This window comes from Neolamprologus multifasciatus, chromosome 18 (assembly GCF_963576455.1).
Source record: "Neolamprologus multifasciatus chromosome 18, fNeoMul1.2, whole genome shotgun sequence".
Lineage (NCBI taxonomy): Eukaryota > Metazoa > Chordata > Actinopteri > Cichliformes > Cichlidae > Neolamprologus > Neolamprologus multifasciatus.
The window spans coordinates 657,510-671,834 of record NC_140456.1 but is presented as its reverse complement, the minus strand read 5'-3'; the positions used below and the strand labels follow the sequence as shown (position 1 = coordinate 671,834).

General features: G+C 41.6%; 1 protein-coding gene across 1 annotated transcript; it reads right to left on the bottom strand.

Moving 5' to 3' along the window:
• Positions 1 to 2,579: 2,579 nt before the first annotated feature.
• LOC146496885 (uncharacterized) lies at positions 2,580 to 8,854 on the bottom strand. The gene is made up of 4 exons (XM_085140324.1): positions 8,681 to 8,854; positions 8,142 to 8,527; positions 3,257 to 3,362; positions 2,580 to 3,171 (listed from the first exon to the last, which is right to left on the bottom strand). Exons 1-4 carry the CDS (start codon positions 8,721 to 8,723, stop codon positions 2,783 to 2,785), a joined length of 924 nt encoding a protein of 307 aa, XP_084996450.1. The 5' UTR covers positions 8,724 to 8,854; the 3' UTR covers positions 2,580 to 2,782.
• Between the last annotated feature and the right edge of the window lie 5,471 nt (positions 8,855 to 14,325).

Here is a 14,325-nt window from a genome sequence, read left to right as displayed (position 1 = left end):
GCGGGCAGAAGAGGTAGGGCTTAACAGGTGAGAAACAGGTGAGAAGGAACGAGGCTATGAAGGGTCTTGAGAAGAAGTGTGAACACTGTTCAGAGTTTCACAGGGAGCCAGTGAGGTTCCTGAAGGACAGCGGTGATGTGCTGTAGGACGGGTTCTAGTAATAAAACAGGCAGCTGAGTTTTGAACCAGTTGAAGCTGATGGAGGGATGTTTGGGGGAGACATGCAAGAGAGGATTACAAAAGTCTTTTTTTTTTTTTGCCCAACTGTCCAGTTTGGTTCGTTAGCCATCAGAATTATTGCCTTAAGGTACTTTACCAGGTGGATCATCCTGGCCTTGCCGTATTGGTCCATTTGATTGACCTTTGTTTTATTGTTTATTTTAGTGTGACATTCAAGAAACCCACTGAAGCTCTACTTTAAATCTGCATTAATTATTTTTTAAGCTTGGCTTTACACACATTATTTTCCCAACCAACATTTCAGCTCTATGACCTCTGACCTGTGGGAATCTTCATGTGGACCACTAAATGATTTCTGTGTGTGAACATTTTCCCGCAGGTTTTACAGTGGTACGGTTTATCATCCAGTGTGGCTTCTCATATCGAACTACGACTTTCAGTCAAACTTTTGCCAAGTGTTTTACAGGAATATGGTTTCTCCCCTGTATGCACTGCTTTATACCTTTTAAGTGCTGATGAGGCAGATAATCTTTTCCTGCAGGTTTTACAGTTTTACAGTATTCCTCACCTGCGTGGATTCTGATGTGGGCCAACTCCTTACAGTAAAACATTTCCCACATGTTTTACATGAATATGGTTTTTCACCTGTGTGAGTTTTCATAAGGGTCAAGAAATTATTATTTTTACCAAAATGTTTCCCACAAGTTTCACAATGATATGGTTTCTCATCTGTGTGGATTCTTCATGATGGACTTCTTCTTAAAGACTTTTCCACAAATGTCACATGTCACAAAGTTTTTATCAGCATCAGTGTTACACTGGCTCTGATTCTACTTAACATCTAAACATTTCTTCAATTTGAGCTGAGAAAATAAACTCCTACTATCTCTGTTTCTCTCACCGTTTTTTCCCCACATTGTGCATCATGGAGGTTGGACGACTGGACTACAGAGCAAAGCACAACCAAATAGTAGCCACTGGTGCCTGTCATTAAATTTTGTTGTCTCAGTGCCACAGCTTGTCTTTTCTCTTCCTATGCTTCCCACCCGACCTGCAGAGGCAGATGACTGCCCCTGTCTTAGCCTGATTCTCTTGGAGGGCTCTTCCTGATAATAAGGAGTTCTTCCTTCAAGCCTTTGTCAGGCGCTTCCTCTCAGATTTTCAGTTTTCTTTCTGATACTGTATTGTAGTGTCTTTGTCTTGCAGTAAAAGAAGCCTTTGGGACTTGTTGTGGAGCGGGACCAATGAATTATAAAAAAAAAAAACTTTCAGTGATCACAGAGAGTAAGTCTGTTAAAAACTACTGTGTAAAGCAGTCTATGGATATCACATTATAGCGGCTGTTTTTATGTATTTCTTCTTCTTCCTTCTGTTTCAGTGACTTCAGGTTGTTGAGGAGTGATTGAGTCTCCAGCTGTTAGTCCTGGAAAAAGAAAGAAGAAAAGTAGTGAAATGCAGTCTGTATATCTGCTTAATGCAGCAGCTTCAACTAAACTTTAATCCTGTTCTTAAACTCACCTATAATGTGAGATAGAAGCAAAAAGAGGTGCAGCAACATGTCTTTGGAGTTATTAAAGCCAGACAGACAGCACATGAACAATGTTCTTCCACTGCAGCACAATGACCAACAAATAATGTCATTGGATGAGCTCAACTTCAGTGGGCGGGGCCAGTTTAATAGCTCAGCCAATCAAATAGTTTTGTGCTTCCACAGCAGCTCTTTCTCTGTCTCTGATCTTTACTGCTTCATTTCTCTGTTGTCTTTGTCATCAGTCCAATGACACAAGAATCAGAGGTTTAACAGTGTGTGGCTCCCTCTAGTGGATGTTGTGGAGTATTCTGTTGTCTTTGCTCCAAAGGTTTTTGTACAGAGTTTTGCTGTTTCCTGTCACTGTGGGCTGCAGAGCACAGTAGTACACAGCAGAGTCTGTCACTGCAGCAGAGGAGATCTCCAGATTGACTCGATTTCTCTCCTTGTTCAGTGCAGCAGTCAGTCGAGGGTTTGGGGGGTTTGATCTCACCACAGTCGGCTCACTCGTATCAGTGATGAGGAGAAGGAACTGAGGAGCTGATCCAGGATCGTGTCGATACCACTGGAGATTATCAGCTTTAACTGAATAGTTAAAGGACACAGTAACTGTACGGCCCTCTGATGAAAACACTTCAGCACTGCTGGCAGTGATATCATCTTCCAAGCTGTTACCTGCTGATGAAACAACATGTTATATTCACAGCTCTGTTCCACAGTCACATGTTCATCATTGGAAAAACACAGTGAGCTCAAAGAAAGTCCAAACTGGATCTGTAACACTGTAAACATGTCTTTGAATTTCAGGTGTTCCCGTCAGAAACATACATACCTACGAGAGCTGCAAAGATCCAAATCACAGCCAGTTTTTCCATGTTTCCAGAGGAGAAATGTTGGAAGTGATGTTCACTGGGAGTTAGCTGTGAGTGGTCTGATGTTCACAGCTGGAGTCAGACAGGTTTCTGCAGTCAGGAGGAGGAGGAGGCTCAAATCACATTAACTTCACCTGAAGCTCTTCATCACAGCTGTGTGTTATGTGTTAGTCTGTATCCTAACAAAGGTGTGTGGCTCCCTCTAGTGGATGTGGTGGAGTATTCTGTTGTCTTTGCTCCAAAGGTTTTTGTACAGAGTTTTGCTGTTTCCTGTCACTGTGGGCTGCAGAGCACAGTAGTACACAGCAGAGTCAGACAGCTGAAGCTTCTGGATCTTCAGAGGAACTGATCTGCTGCTGGAATCCAGTGTGGAGGAAAATCTCTCCTTGAACTCATCTGCTGTGTTTCCATCATCCCTGCTAACACGCATCAGGATGAATTTGGGGCTGTTGTTTCCATCCTGTTTGTACCAGAAGAGATTATTATTTGTTCCACTGCTCTCATACTGACAGTCAAGTGTTACTGTGCCTCCTTCAGCAGCAGTCTCTTCTCCTTTTGCTTGCAGCACGTTGTCTTTTTGTGCTCTGCATTCTGTAAAACACCAACAAACAGTATCAGTGTGCTGTTAAAGAATCATGTCAATGTTGATATCAAAGAAACAGAGTTGTGTTCATACCGAGGCACATAGCAGCCAGCAGCACTGAGATGAACAGAGGCGTCATATCTGCAGTGTAGAGTAACTGTGAGCTACAGCAAGTATAAAGAAGCTGTGATCTCTCTGTTTAGTCTTCATCAACACTAAGTTGGTGGATTAGAAGGAGGAGCCTGATCACAGTGACAGGACTCATTCACAGCCCTGTGTTATTCCCCCTGCTGACAGCTTTACACTCAGTAAACCAGCCTCTACACCACAGCCAGTGGTCCCTCACCAACAGCACGATTCAGTTCCACTTCCACACAGACAGGTGCAGGAAGTCTGTAACTTATACCTGTGTGGAAAAGAATCATCTGCCTAATGATGATGATATTAGTAATAAATATAACAACAATACTTCTACTAATAAAAACATATTATATAATTTCAGCTCCTGTTATGAGCGACTTCAGGACGTCCTTGCTAACCTGCTCTGTGTCTCTCTCTTCCCTGATTTAATCTAAGTCCTGATTGGGTGCTGAGGCAAGGCAGATATAAACCTGGAGAAGATCATCGGGCTGGCATCTTGGTCCTACTCACCAACCTGAGCTCCATCCAAGCTGGCTGTGTTGCAGTACCACTGTACAGCTTTGTTTGTTATCTTAAGAAAGGTTCACCAAAACTGATCATGAGCTGAAACGTTGAAGAGATGAGGATCTGTGGCTTTCAGACCCAGGTTTTGTTTTTTGGTGGATCACATCTTGGGGAAGGCAACATAACAAAACTTAAGTTGGACTTTATCTTACAGATTCTTCGATTCTCATGCGCACATTAAAGACACATGAAGGTACATGACTTAATAATTAATCAACAAATCGATTTACTCTGCCTTACAGAAACCTGGTTGCAGCAGGATGATTATGTTAGTTTAAATGAATCAACACCCCCAAGTCATTCTAACTACCAGAAACCTCGAAGCACAGGCCGAGGGGGAGGTGTGGCAGCAATTTTTCACACCAGCCTATTAATCAACCAAAGACCCAGACAGACTTTTAATTCATTTGAAAGCCTGATGCTTAGCCTCGTCCACCCCAGCTGTGAAACTCAGAAACCAGTCTTACTTGTTATCATCTATCGTCCACCTGGGCCTTACACAGAGTTTCTCTCTGATTTCTCAGACTTTATATCTGATTTATATCTCAGCTCAGATAAAATAATTATTGTGGGTGATTTTAACATCCATGTAGATGCTAAAAATGACAGCCTCAACATGGCATTTAATCTGTTATTAGACTCAATTGGTTTCTCTCCAAATGTAAAAGAACCCACCCACCACTTTAATCACACTCTAGATCTTGTTTTAACATATGGCATAGAAACTGAACATTTAACAGTGTTTCCTGAAAACCCTCTCCTGTCTGATCATTTCCTGATAACATTTACATTTACAATAATTGATTACACAGCAGTGGAGAGTAGACTTTATCACAGTAGATGTCTTTCTGAAAGCGCTGTAACTAAGTTTAAGAATATAATCCACCCACTGTTATCATCGTCAATGCCCTGTACCAACACAGAGCAGAGCAGCTATCTGAACGCTGCTCCAACAGAGGTCGATCATCTTGTTAATAATTTTACCTCCTCACTACGTACGACTCTGGATACTGTAGCTCCTGTGAAAACTAAGGACTCTAATCAGAAGTACGTGACTCCGTGGTATAATTCTCAAACACTGGGGTTAGTGCAAGTCTAATCCAAGGACCTGGAGTCTGTCCTTTTTCTGTCTGCATCTACTAAAGGTCGTTGGTTCGATCCCCAACTGCTCCAGTCTGCTGACAAATATCTGTCATGGTCTGGGTGAGTCACAGTAATTTTCCACAGTTCCTGCTCTCCTCCTCTGGGTGGTGTAATTTCTCGCAGGATCACCACTAATCAAGCTGTATTTAAGACCACAGTTCACAACCAGCCTTCACCAGATTGTCTGCTAACCTAAGTTAGCGTATGGCTCCATGATGCTCATGTTTCTCATAGTTCATGTCCTTACATCTGTTCTCTTGTGTCTTCAGTGGTTCCTTGGAAAACTCTGCCATCCTCGGAATAACCTGACTCACCTGGATGCTGGTCCCTCCTCACGTCTCTACAGCCGGTAAAACTCTGAGTTTTTCTTCTTGAGTCTCATCTCCCCGTCCTCCCGCCGTCTCCGTTTGGAATCTTGGATCATTAATCCTCTGGACTCACCCAGGCCTCATCTCCTCACCTCCCCCTCCTGTAAAACTCCCCCTGTGAACAAGTAAGGCTGTTTCATGCTTTAACTGTGGATCTGCTTAAGTCATATTCCCAAACCAACTCTGAGTCCGCTCTGCCTCTGTTTCACTGCCTCTACACCATCGGCTCCCGTACCACTGTTCCCCTTGCTGAGCTTCACATTAATCTCATATTATTTTCCCATTCACGTTCATAGCATTGAATTCACTTTGTCTAAGACCTCATAGTTCATGTTCATTCAGCCTCATTCCTAGCCACGGCACCTGTAGATATTGTAACAAAACCATTGTAAAGAAAACTTTTGTTCACGTCACTCTGAGCCTCCGTTTGAGTCTGCTTTTGGGTCCACGTTCTGGCTTTGGCCTTGACAATATCACAGGGCAAGATACTGACCCCAAATTGCTCTCTGATGCATCAGAGTATGAATGTGGGAGAATGTTAGAAATGTAATGGCTCAGTATTAGTCTTAGTTATGCTGTTTCGAGCTTGATTATTAGATTCCCCCTTGTGTCTTTGCCCTGTGTGTCTTTGTGTTTGTGTGAGGTCCCTCCAGAGTTACCTGAACTTTCCCAGTTTTGTATTATTTTTCCATTCAGCCAATAAAGCTGTGTTTTTGAGTTAATGTTCTGCTAATGAGTCTGCATTTGGGTCCTATCCTACCTCAAGCTGAACATCCTTAAAATGGAAGAACTCTTGATGGAGTCCAGACGCTTTTCTTCCAAAGCTCCTTAGACTTCAATGACCTGGATGACTGAGAACCTTCACAAACAAATTCATAATGGACTTGAGGACATGTCCACTCCTCTCTCATTATAAATGGAGAACAGGTGAAATCTGCCTTTACCTTCAGATTTCTGGGCACCCACATCTCTGCTGATCTCACCTGGACCCACAACACCAGCTACGCATATATATGTAAGTGTCATGGTCCCCGTGTCTGCCCGGCCAGCTCCACAAGGCCACATGTGTTTTGTGTACATTCTCCTCTCTCCTCCCTGCCAGGTCGGAGCTCACTGCAGACTCCCGCCCTTGGCACACACCTGCATCTCGTCAGGCTCTGATTACGGGTTGGACTCTCAAGGCCGGGATGCAGACAGCCTCACCGCTGGATGATTATGCTGGACACGTTAGTGAACCTCTGCCTCGAATCCTTAAGCTTTGTAGACTTGCTGCGATCTCCGTGTAACCTTATTTTCTCCTGTGCACAGTTTTCCCTGGACCCGTGACTAACCTGTTATTTCTACTGCTGTAAAGAAGAAGAGCCAGCGTGTTTGTGACTCCAATCCCGGACCTGCCTTTCGGACCTAGGACCCCCGTTCCCCTCACTGTATATATCTGCACCTGGTGGTTGTGTAAATAAACGTTGCTTTCCCCTGAACTCTGCTCTGCGCCTGAGTCCTACTACACCGCATGACAGTAAGAATATACGTAGACCTTCAGGGTCACCTGATCAAGCCCAGCAGTAGCTGCACTTCCTCTGTGTCCCCTCCTCCTGCCTGGTTTTTGGTCCTCGGGGCCACGACTGAGAACAGAAAGGCTACACAGTGGGTCATTAACACCTCCCCTGAAGACCATTCCCAGATCCTCCTGTCTAAGGTAACCCAGGGCCATCACAGATGAGCCCTACACCCCGCCCACTACCTGTTTGGCCTGCTGCCCTGTGGTTCGAGCCTCAATGTTAGCTTCAAAAGTTAACAAATTGACATCGGTGCTGTCAGACTGAACAAAAGTGTTAGCCGACCTGAGCAGGCTGGCTAAAACACTGTGGTCAACAGCCCTGTCAGAGTTCCATGGAGGACGACGAGAAGTGGACCAGAGGGACTGTATTGGCTTAAAGTCGTCATGGTGAAAATTCGACGAGAGCCCAGGTGAATGTACTTTGGGTGAGGGAGGAATGCAGCCAGGTGAAAGCGGAGTCGGAGAAGCTCGTCAGCTGAGTATTGGTAAAGTCCAACACTAGGTCAGTAGACCAATGACATAAAAATCCAAACCCAAACGAGCAAGACGCAGATCCTGCCAGGACAAAATCACGGACAAACAGTCAGGTGTACGGGTCGAAGGGAGACAACGCCCAAAACAAACAGGCAGGTGAACTAGACCCAAAATACTCAGGCACTTGTAAATTCAATCGCCAGTCATGTAAGTAGGAGACAAGGAGGATTCAATTTGTTAAGATGTATCAAAGAATATAAAGAAAGATACAAAGATGCCAGTGAGTAGCAGCAGCAAGTCGCGTGAGCGTTCACTTTTATTTTTGCCCAATAAAGCTATTTTACTTTCTCATTGTATTTTCTTGAGCTTTGCTAAATATAATATAAATATAATTTAACACCTGTCTCAGAAGCAATGTTCATGAAATATGTGAAAGAAAAAAATATCTGGGAAACAAAAAATGATGCATGAAGATTAAAAGTCTTGTTTTGATATTTAAAGTGCCACTAACAGGTCTGCTACCATCAGGCTGTGATCTGCACATCTGATCATGAAGAGACAGTTTTAAAGAAACTGCAGTGAAGAGAGAGGACAACAACGGTGGATGAATTATTTATTAGAACAATCTCCCCTTTAAGAAGTGAATTAAAGCTTCTGTTTTTATGCAACAGACATTTTATTAACTGAGTGAAACAAACCAGACAAGTTTAACAGTGTGTGGCTCCCTCTAGTGGATGTTGTGGAGTATTCTGTTGTCTTTGCTCCAAAGGTTTTTGTACAGAGTTTTGCTGTTTCCTGTCACTGTGGGCTGCAGAGCACAGTAGTACACAGCAGAGTCAGACAGCTGAAGCTTCTGGATCTTCAGAGGAACTGACTTTTCTGTTTTGTTGATTTTAGCATCAAATCTGTGTTTTGGAAACTCCTGATCATTATCTTCTGTTCCTGTAGTGTCACGTCTTAAAACATACTTTGGAAAGTTGTTCACATCTTGTTTGTACCAGAACAAATATGCGTATGTAGAAGTTGTTTCATATTTGCAGTGAAGTGTAACTGTGTCTCCTTCAGCAGCAATGACATCTCCTTGTTCCTGGATTACTTTGTCTTCTCCTTTACACTCTGAGGAAGAACAGAACACGCAGAGGAAGAGATGGATCAATAAACATGATTGAAGTTATTGAAAAGTTCCACAGTGTAAAATGATTAAATCTCCTCTTTCTGTCCTTGTTGTGAGTCGCGTGCAGAGGAAACATGTTGATGTTTGTATCTCACCAAAGAAAAGAGCAGCAAGAATAATCCACAGCCAATGTTCCATCTGTACAACAAGGTTTAAATCAACAGGAGAAACTAGCTGATGTTCAACATTCAGTCTGAGAATTGTTCTCTTCACAGCAGCACTTATTATTGACACAATGGTTGGACACAGTGCAGAAGGAGAGCACCGCCTACTGCAGAGCTTCTCAAAGTGTGGGACCCGCCCCCTAGGGGGGGCGCAGAGAATCATTGCAGGGGGGGCGCGGTATGAAAACGGAAAAAAAACAAAACGCTTGGACACTGCTAGCACGGGGCGTCCACACAAATGCAAAGCAGGAGATGAAGCATCGCTGAATATGTTTCCAAACCAACTTCATTCTGAGCCAAAGACTAGAAAATATGGTGAAGCAAATCTTCCCTTTGGCTTCACCTGCACAAGTGCCGAGGTAGGTCTCCCTGCAGGATTGGTTTCCCCTTCGTCCGGAGCAGCGCTGGGCTGTTTAAATCACGGACAAACAGGATCCCACATTCTTGACTTTTAGTTCACAAACACTTGTTGTAATGACTAACTACTCCTGACATGTTGGAGATGTTTGCTCTTTATACAGAAGTTACAGCAGGATACAAATAACATCAGGCTGATCCTGCCACGATTTGTTCCCCCGATTCAAATCACAGACAAACAGGATCCCACAGCAGTTTATGTTTTTGAACACATTTTGCATTTTTTGAAAAATGTATTGATGCAATGTTGAATATTATTACACAGGAAAAAAACAACTACATGTAAAATAATCACAGTGTGACGCCTCTGCCTTTGTAAATGGAGCGACAGTAACTGCGTGTAAAACCTGCAGACAGTCAGATTAACAGTATTTTGTCTCTATCTGCCATTCTGCAATTCATCTCATGTAAACAATAACGTGGCCACAGCGTGACGTGAAAAAGGCACAAACCTTTGAAAAAAAAATCTCAGTTTTTGGTGATTCGAAACGCCGTTTACGTGGACGAAACAGCTGCGTTTTCAAAAATACTCATGTAGGTGCGGACGCAGCATAAAAGAGTTAGTAGTTTATTTTATTACTTCCTGTAATTTATTGCAGATTACTTGTATTTGCTTAATTGTTTACTAAATGTTTGAGGTGTGAAATAAATACAATGGAGCAAAATATGGGCGTGTGTGGTTGGAGGATGAGCTTGTGCGTGCATGGGCGTGGGGGGGGGCCTAAACATTTTTCTCATAAAACAAAGGGGGGCCTCGCAAAATGGATGATGTCGCCCTCTAGTGGAGCTCAGAAATTACAATATCTACAATAATTGGACTTTACTGTAAAAATTTCTATTAAATAACAAAGTAATGGAAATAGTTATTCACCGTTTTTACCCAACCAGATCTTTTCTTATACGTTATAAAAAGAACATTGATGCTAACTGTTCATTTTGTAATTGTGTGAAGGAAGATATTTCTCATTTATTTTGCTCCTGCTTATACACAAATCTTTTCTGGCAACAATTTTGTGTTTTGTTTTGTTTTTTTTTATCTTTTCTTTTTGTTACGAGAAAATCTTATTTGGTTTCTTTAAGTACCGACTGGGCAAACATATTTTATTTGAGTAAATTACTGATATTACTGGCTAAATTTCAAATACATAAATCGAAATTTTCTAACACAAAAACATCCTTTCAGTGCTTTTTAAATGAAACCAAACAATATTTTAAAACCATACAACATTCCCAAAATGTAAAAGCTGTCAAAACCATAAACTTATGTTCTCTGTTCAATATTATCTGATTCTTTACAGTTTAGTAAATAATCCAATTTATTTCTAATTAGTTTTTTTACAAAACCCTCTGACATTGTGTTTTGTTAATTTGTATCTGTATTTTGTGCTTTGTTAATAAAGCTTATTCAAAAAAAGCAAAAAAAATTTACAATAAAGAGATTGCGTTGGATCTGTGACCGAGTGTTGCTGTGTTTTGGGGTTTTTCTAAATTTCTTTGATTCAGTGTCATTTGTACTTTTCTGGTTTTCTTATGTTATATTTAAAGTTTCTTGTCTTTAGTTTTCTGTCACTTTGCTTTTGCTGTTCCACATCTCACGTTCTTTTACCCCTGTCCTGGTGTTCCATGTTCCCTCTCTGTTTCCCCAATCACTCATGTCCCCATGTTTGTTTCTCTCCCGGTTTCAGTGTTAAGCTTGGGTACAGAGAGGCGGTCTTTGTCCGCTTCCTATCTAATTTTGATAGTCCCGTCTCCTGTGTATTCAGTTTTGCTTCCTGCCTGTCTTGTTATGTCAGGTTAGGTTCAACTGTGTTGGCCTTCTGTTGCACATTCCCTCGTTACCTTCTGTGTATATATTGTGTTAGTGTCATTGGTTTGTAGTCGGCAAATTCCATGTTTAGGTCTCATGTCATCATGTTTTCAGGTCTCGTGCATTTAGGCTCTAGTCGTTTTCAGGAAAGCTCGCCAGCGACTCTACTTCCTCAGGAAGCCGAGGAAGTTTGGCATGAACGCGAACGTCACCTCACATTTCTACAGGTGTGTGATCGAGAGCTTGCTGACGAGCTGCATTACAGTTTGGTACGAAGCTGCTCTGCCAGCAGCCGTAAATCACTACAGAGGGTGAAGGCAGCAGAGCACATCACTGGCACGAGGCTTTCTGCCATTCAGGACATTTATCTTCAGCGATGAAAAACCATATCCTTGCAAAACATGTGGGAAAATTTGCCTTTTAGAAATTAGTTGTTTAAGCACATGAGAATCAAACACACATGAGAAGTAATAACCTTGTAAAATGTGCCAATTTTGTTTTTGCATCTAGTAGTGTTTTGTTGCGTTACATGAAGACACACACAAGTCAGAAGTCCTAGCCCCTCTAGAGAGAAAATTATATATGGGAAGGCAGAGCCTTAATGAAGGTTCAGAGTAGAGCTGCTTTATGTGCTCTCAGTTTGTAAATTTAAAACAAAGCATGTAACATTTATGTAGGGTTTTTTTCATGTTTTTTATGTATTTTGTATTCTAAATATTAAAATTAGTAGTCCATTGTGTTTGTATTATTTTTGTTTCTTTATGTCTGAACATTCCTGCAGTTGGTTTGTGGTTGATGTGGATTTGCTGCTCATGTGAATCCTCCCACAGTGTTTCATTAGCAGCTGTAACCACAGTGACTCTGATAAAACAGGAATTAGCAGAATCCATCTGATATGAAGCTGTGCTTTGAATACCACTTCCCTCCTCTTTGAAGAGTAGTCAGATATCTGTGTTCAGGTTTTTGTACAGCCTCTTCTACACTTTGTATCACTGTGTTTGTAGAGCACAGTAGTAGAGAGCTGTGTCTGCCAGGGTTAGGGCTGCTATGGTCAGATTAGTTGATGAAGAAGATGTTTCTGAGTCATATCGATTATCAGGAATATATTCACCACCACTCTGTGATCTTTCCCCTTTCCAGAGTATAAACTGAGGAGCCTGAAGGTCAGAATGATGTCTGTACCAATAAAGCCAAACATCACTATCACTTGTCTCATAGCTACATGTGAGTGTGACAGATTCTCCTTCTGTTTCAGTGACTTCAGGTTGTTGAGGAGTGATTGAGTCTCCAGCTGTTAGTCCTGGAAAAAGAAAGAAGAAAAGTAGTGAAATGCAGTCTGTATATCTGCTTAATGCAGCAGCTTCAACTAAACTTTAATCCCTGTTCTTAAACTCAGAATATGACCTAAAGAATACACAATTTTTCAATAACAATTAGTTAAATACACAGAACAAAATGATGGCGGTCAGAGAGAAAAAAAGTTCTTTGGTTAATTTGTTTCCTTAAGGAGCTGAAACACACTTCTGCAAAGCAAACAGGAGAAATCTCATTAGAGAATTTGAAAGCTTCATCACTGCTTAAAAACAGATATAATTAGGCTGATCCTGCACAGTGTGACATTCAAGAAACCCACTGAAGCTCTACTTTAAAGCTGCATTAATTATTTTTTAAGCTTGGCTTTACACACATTATTTTCCCAACCAACATTTCAGCTCTATGACCTCTGACCTGTGGGAATCTTCATGTGGACCACTAAATGATTTCTGTGTGTGAACATTTTCCCGCAGGTTTTACAGTGGTACGGTTTATTACCAGCATGGCTTCTCATAACAAACTACGACTTTCAGTCAAACCTTTGCCACGTGTTTTACAGCAATATGGTTTCTCCCCTGTATGCACTGCTTTATACCTTTTAAGTGCTGATGAGGCAGATAATCTTTTCCTGCAGGTTTTACAGTTTTACAGTCTTCCTCACCTGCGTGGATTCTGATGTGGGCCAACTCCTTATAGTAAAACATTTCCCACATGTTTTACATGAATATGGTTTTTCACCTGTGTGAGTTTTCATAAGGGTCAAAAAATTATTATTTTTACCAAAATGTTTCCCACAAGTTTCACAATGATATGGTTTCTCATCTGTGTGGCTTCTTCATGATGGACTTCTTCTTAAAGACTTTTTCACAAATGTCACATGTCACAAAGTTTTTATCAGCATCAGTGTTACACTGGCTCTGATTCTACTTAACATCTAAACATTTCTTCAATTGGAGCTGAGCAAATAAACTCCTACTATCTCTGTTTCTCTCACCGTTTTTTCCCCACATTGTGCATTATGGAGGTTGGACGACTGGACTATAGAGCAAAGCACAACCAAATAGTAGCCACTGGTGCCTGGCATTAGATTTTGTTGTCTCAGTGCCACAGCTTCTCTTTTCTCTTCCTATGCTTCCTATGCAGAGGCCAGTATTGGGTAAGTTACTTTAAAATAGTAACTTTGTTAAATTACTAGTTACTTCTATCAAAAGTAACTCAGTTACTTCAATTTACTCGTTACTTTCAAAGTAACTAGTTACTAGGGAAAGTAACTTTGGTTTTACTCAGAATTCTCTTGTTAATGTGTTGCTTCCATAACTTTGCCAGTCTTCTAGCTTGCTTACTTGCCACAAGTGCACTGTGCCACCTACCAATAGAAAGGAAAAGATAATGTGCATATTTCCACGAGAGAAATCCCACGCCTGGACCGTCATTGACTGCTGCCATGATTCTAGCCTACGTCACAGCGTCATGTGCGCTTTTTACATCCAACACAAAAACTGCAGTCGTGGTGCTTTGATTGTACTCAGAACTCTGAAATTCTGCCTTCTGAATAGGAAGATGTAGGTAACAGCAGACTGCAGATGAGCTGCATACAGGGCTGGACTGGGACAAAAAATCGGCCCGGGCATTTTGACTAGAGACTGGCCGCCATTATAGGAAAAATCATAAAGCCTTTGAATGCAAACAAACGCTGTTGTGACAGTGATGTTCACTGTTCTGATGGTATATACGCATCAATCTATCAATCGTTTGTTGTAAGATTCAGATAATTATTTTTTAAAAGCGAGACAATTTAAATGAGAATAAGAAAGAAAAGTATTTCTTTGTGCCCCCCTTTCCCTGTTAATGCCCTACCTGGCCCCCCTGGCAAAACTTTGCTAGACCCGCCCCTGCACAGTTACCAGCTGTCAGCTACCTAAAAAAGGATCCTGGTGTTATTTGTCTCTCAGAAACAGTTCATAACTTCAACTCATCCATGTCACCTAAAAGGTAAACCTGTTTCTCCATCACCTGTTCAGCTCTGATGATTCAGTAA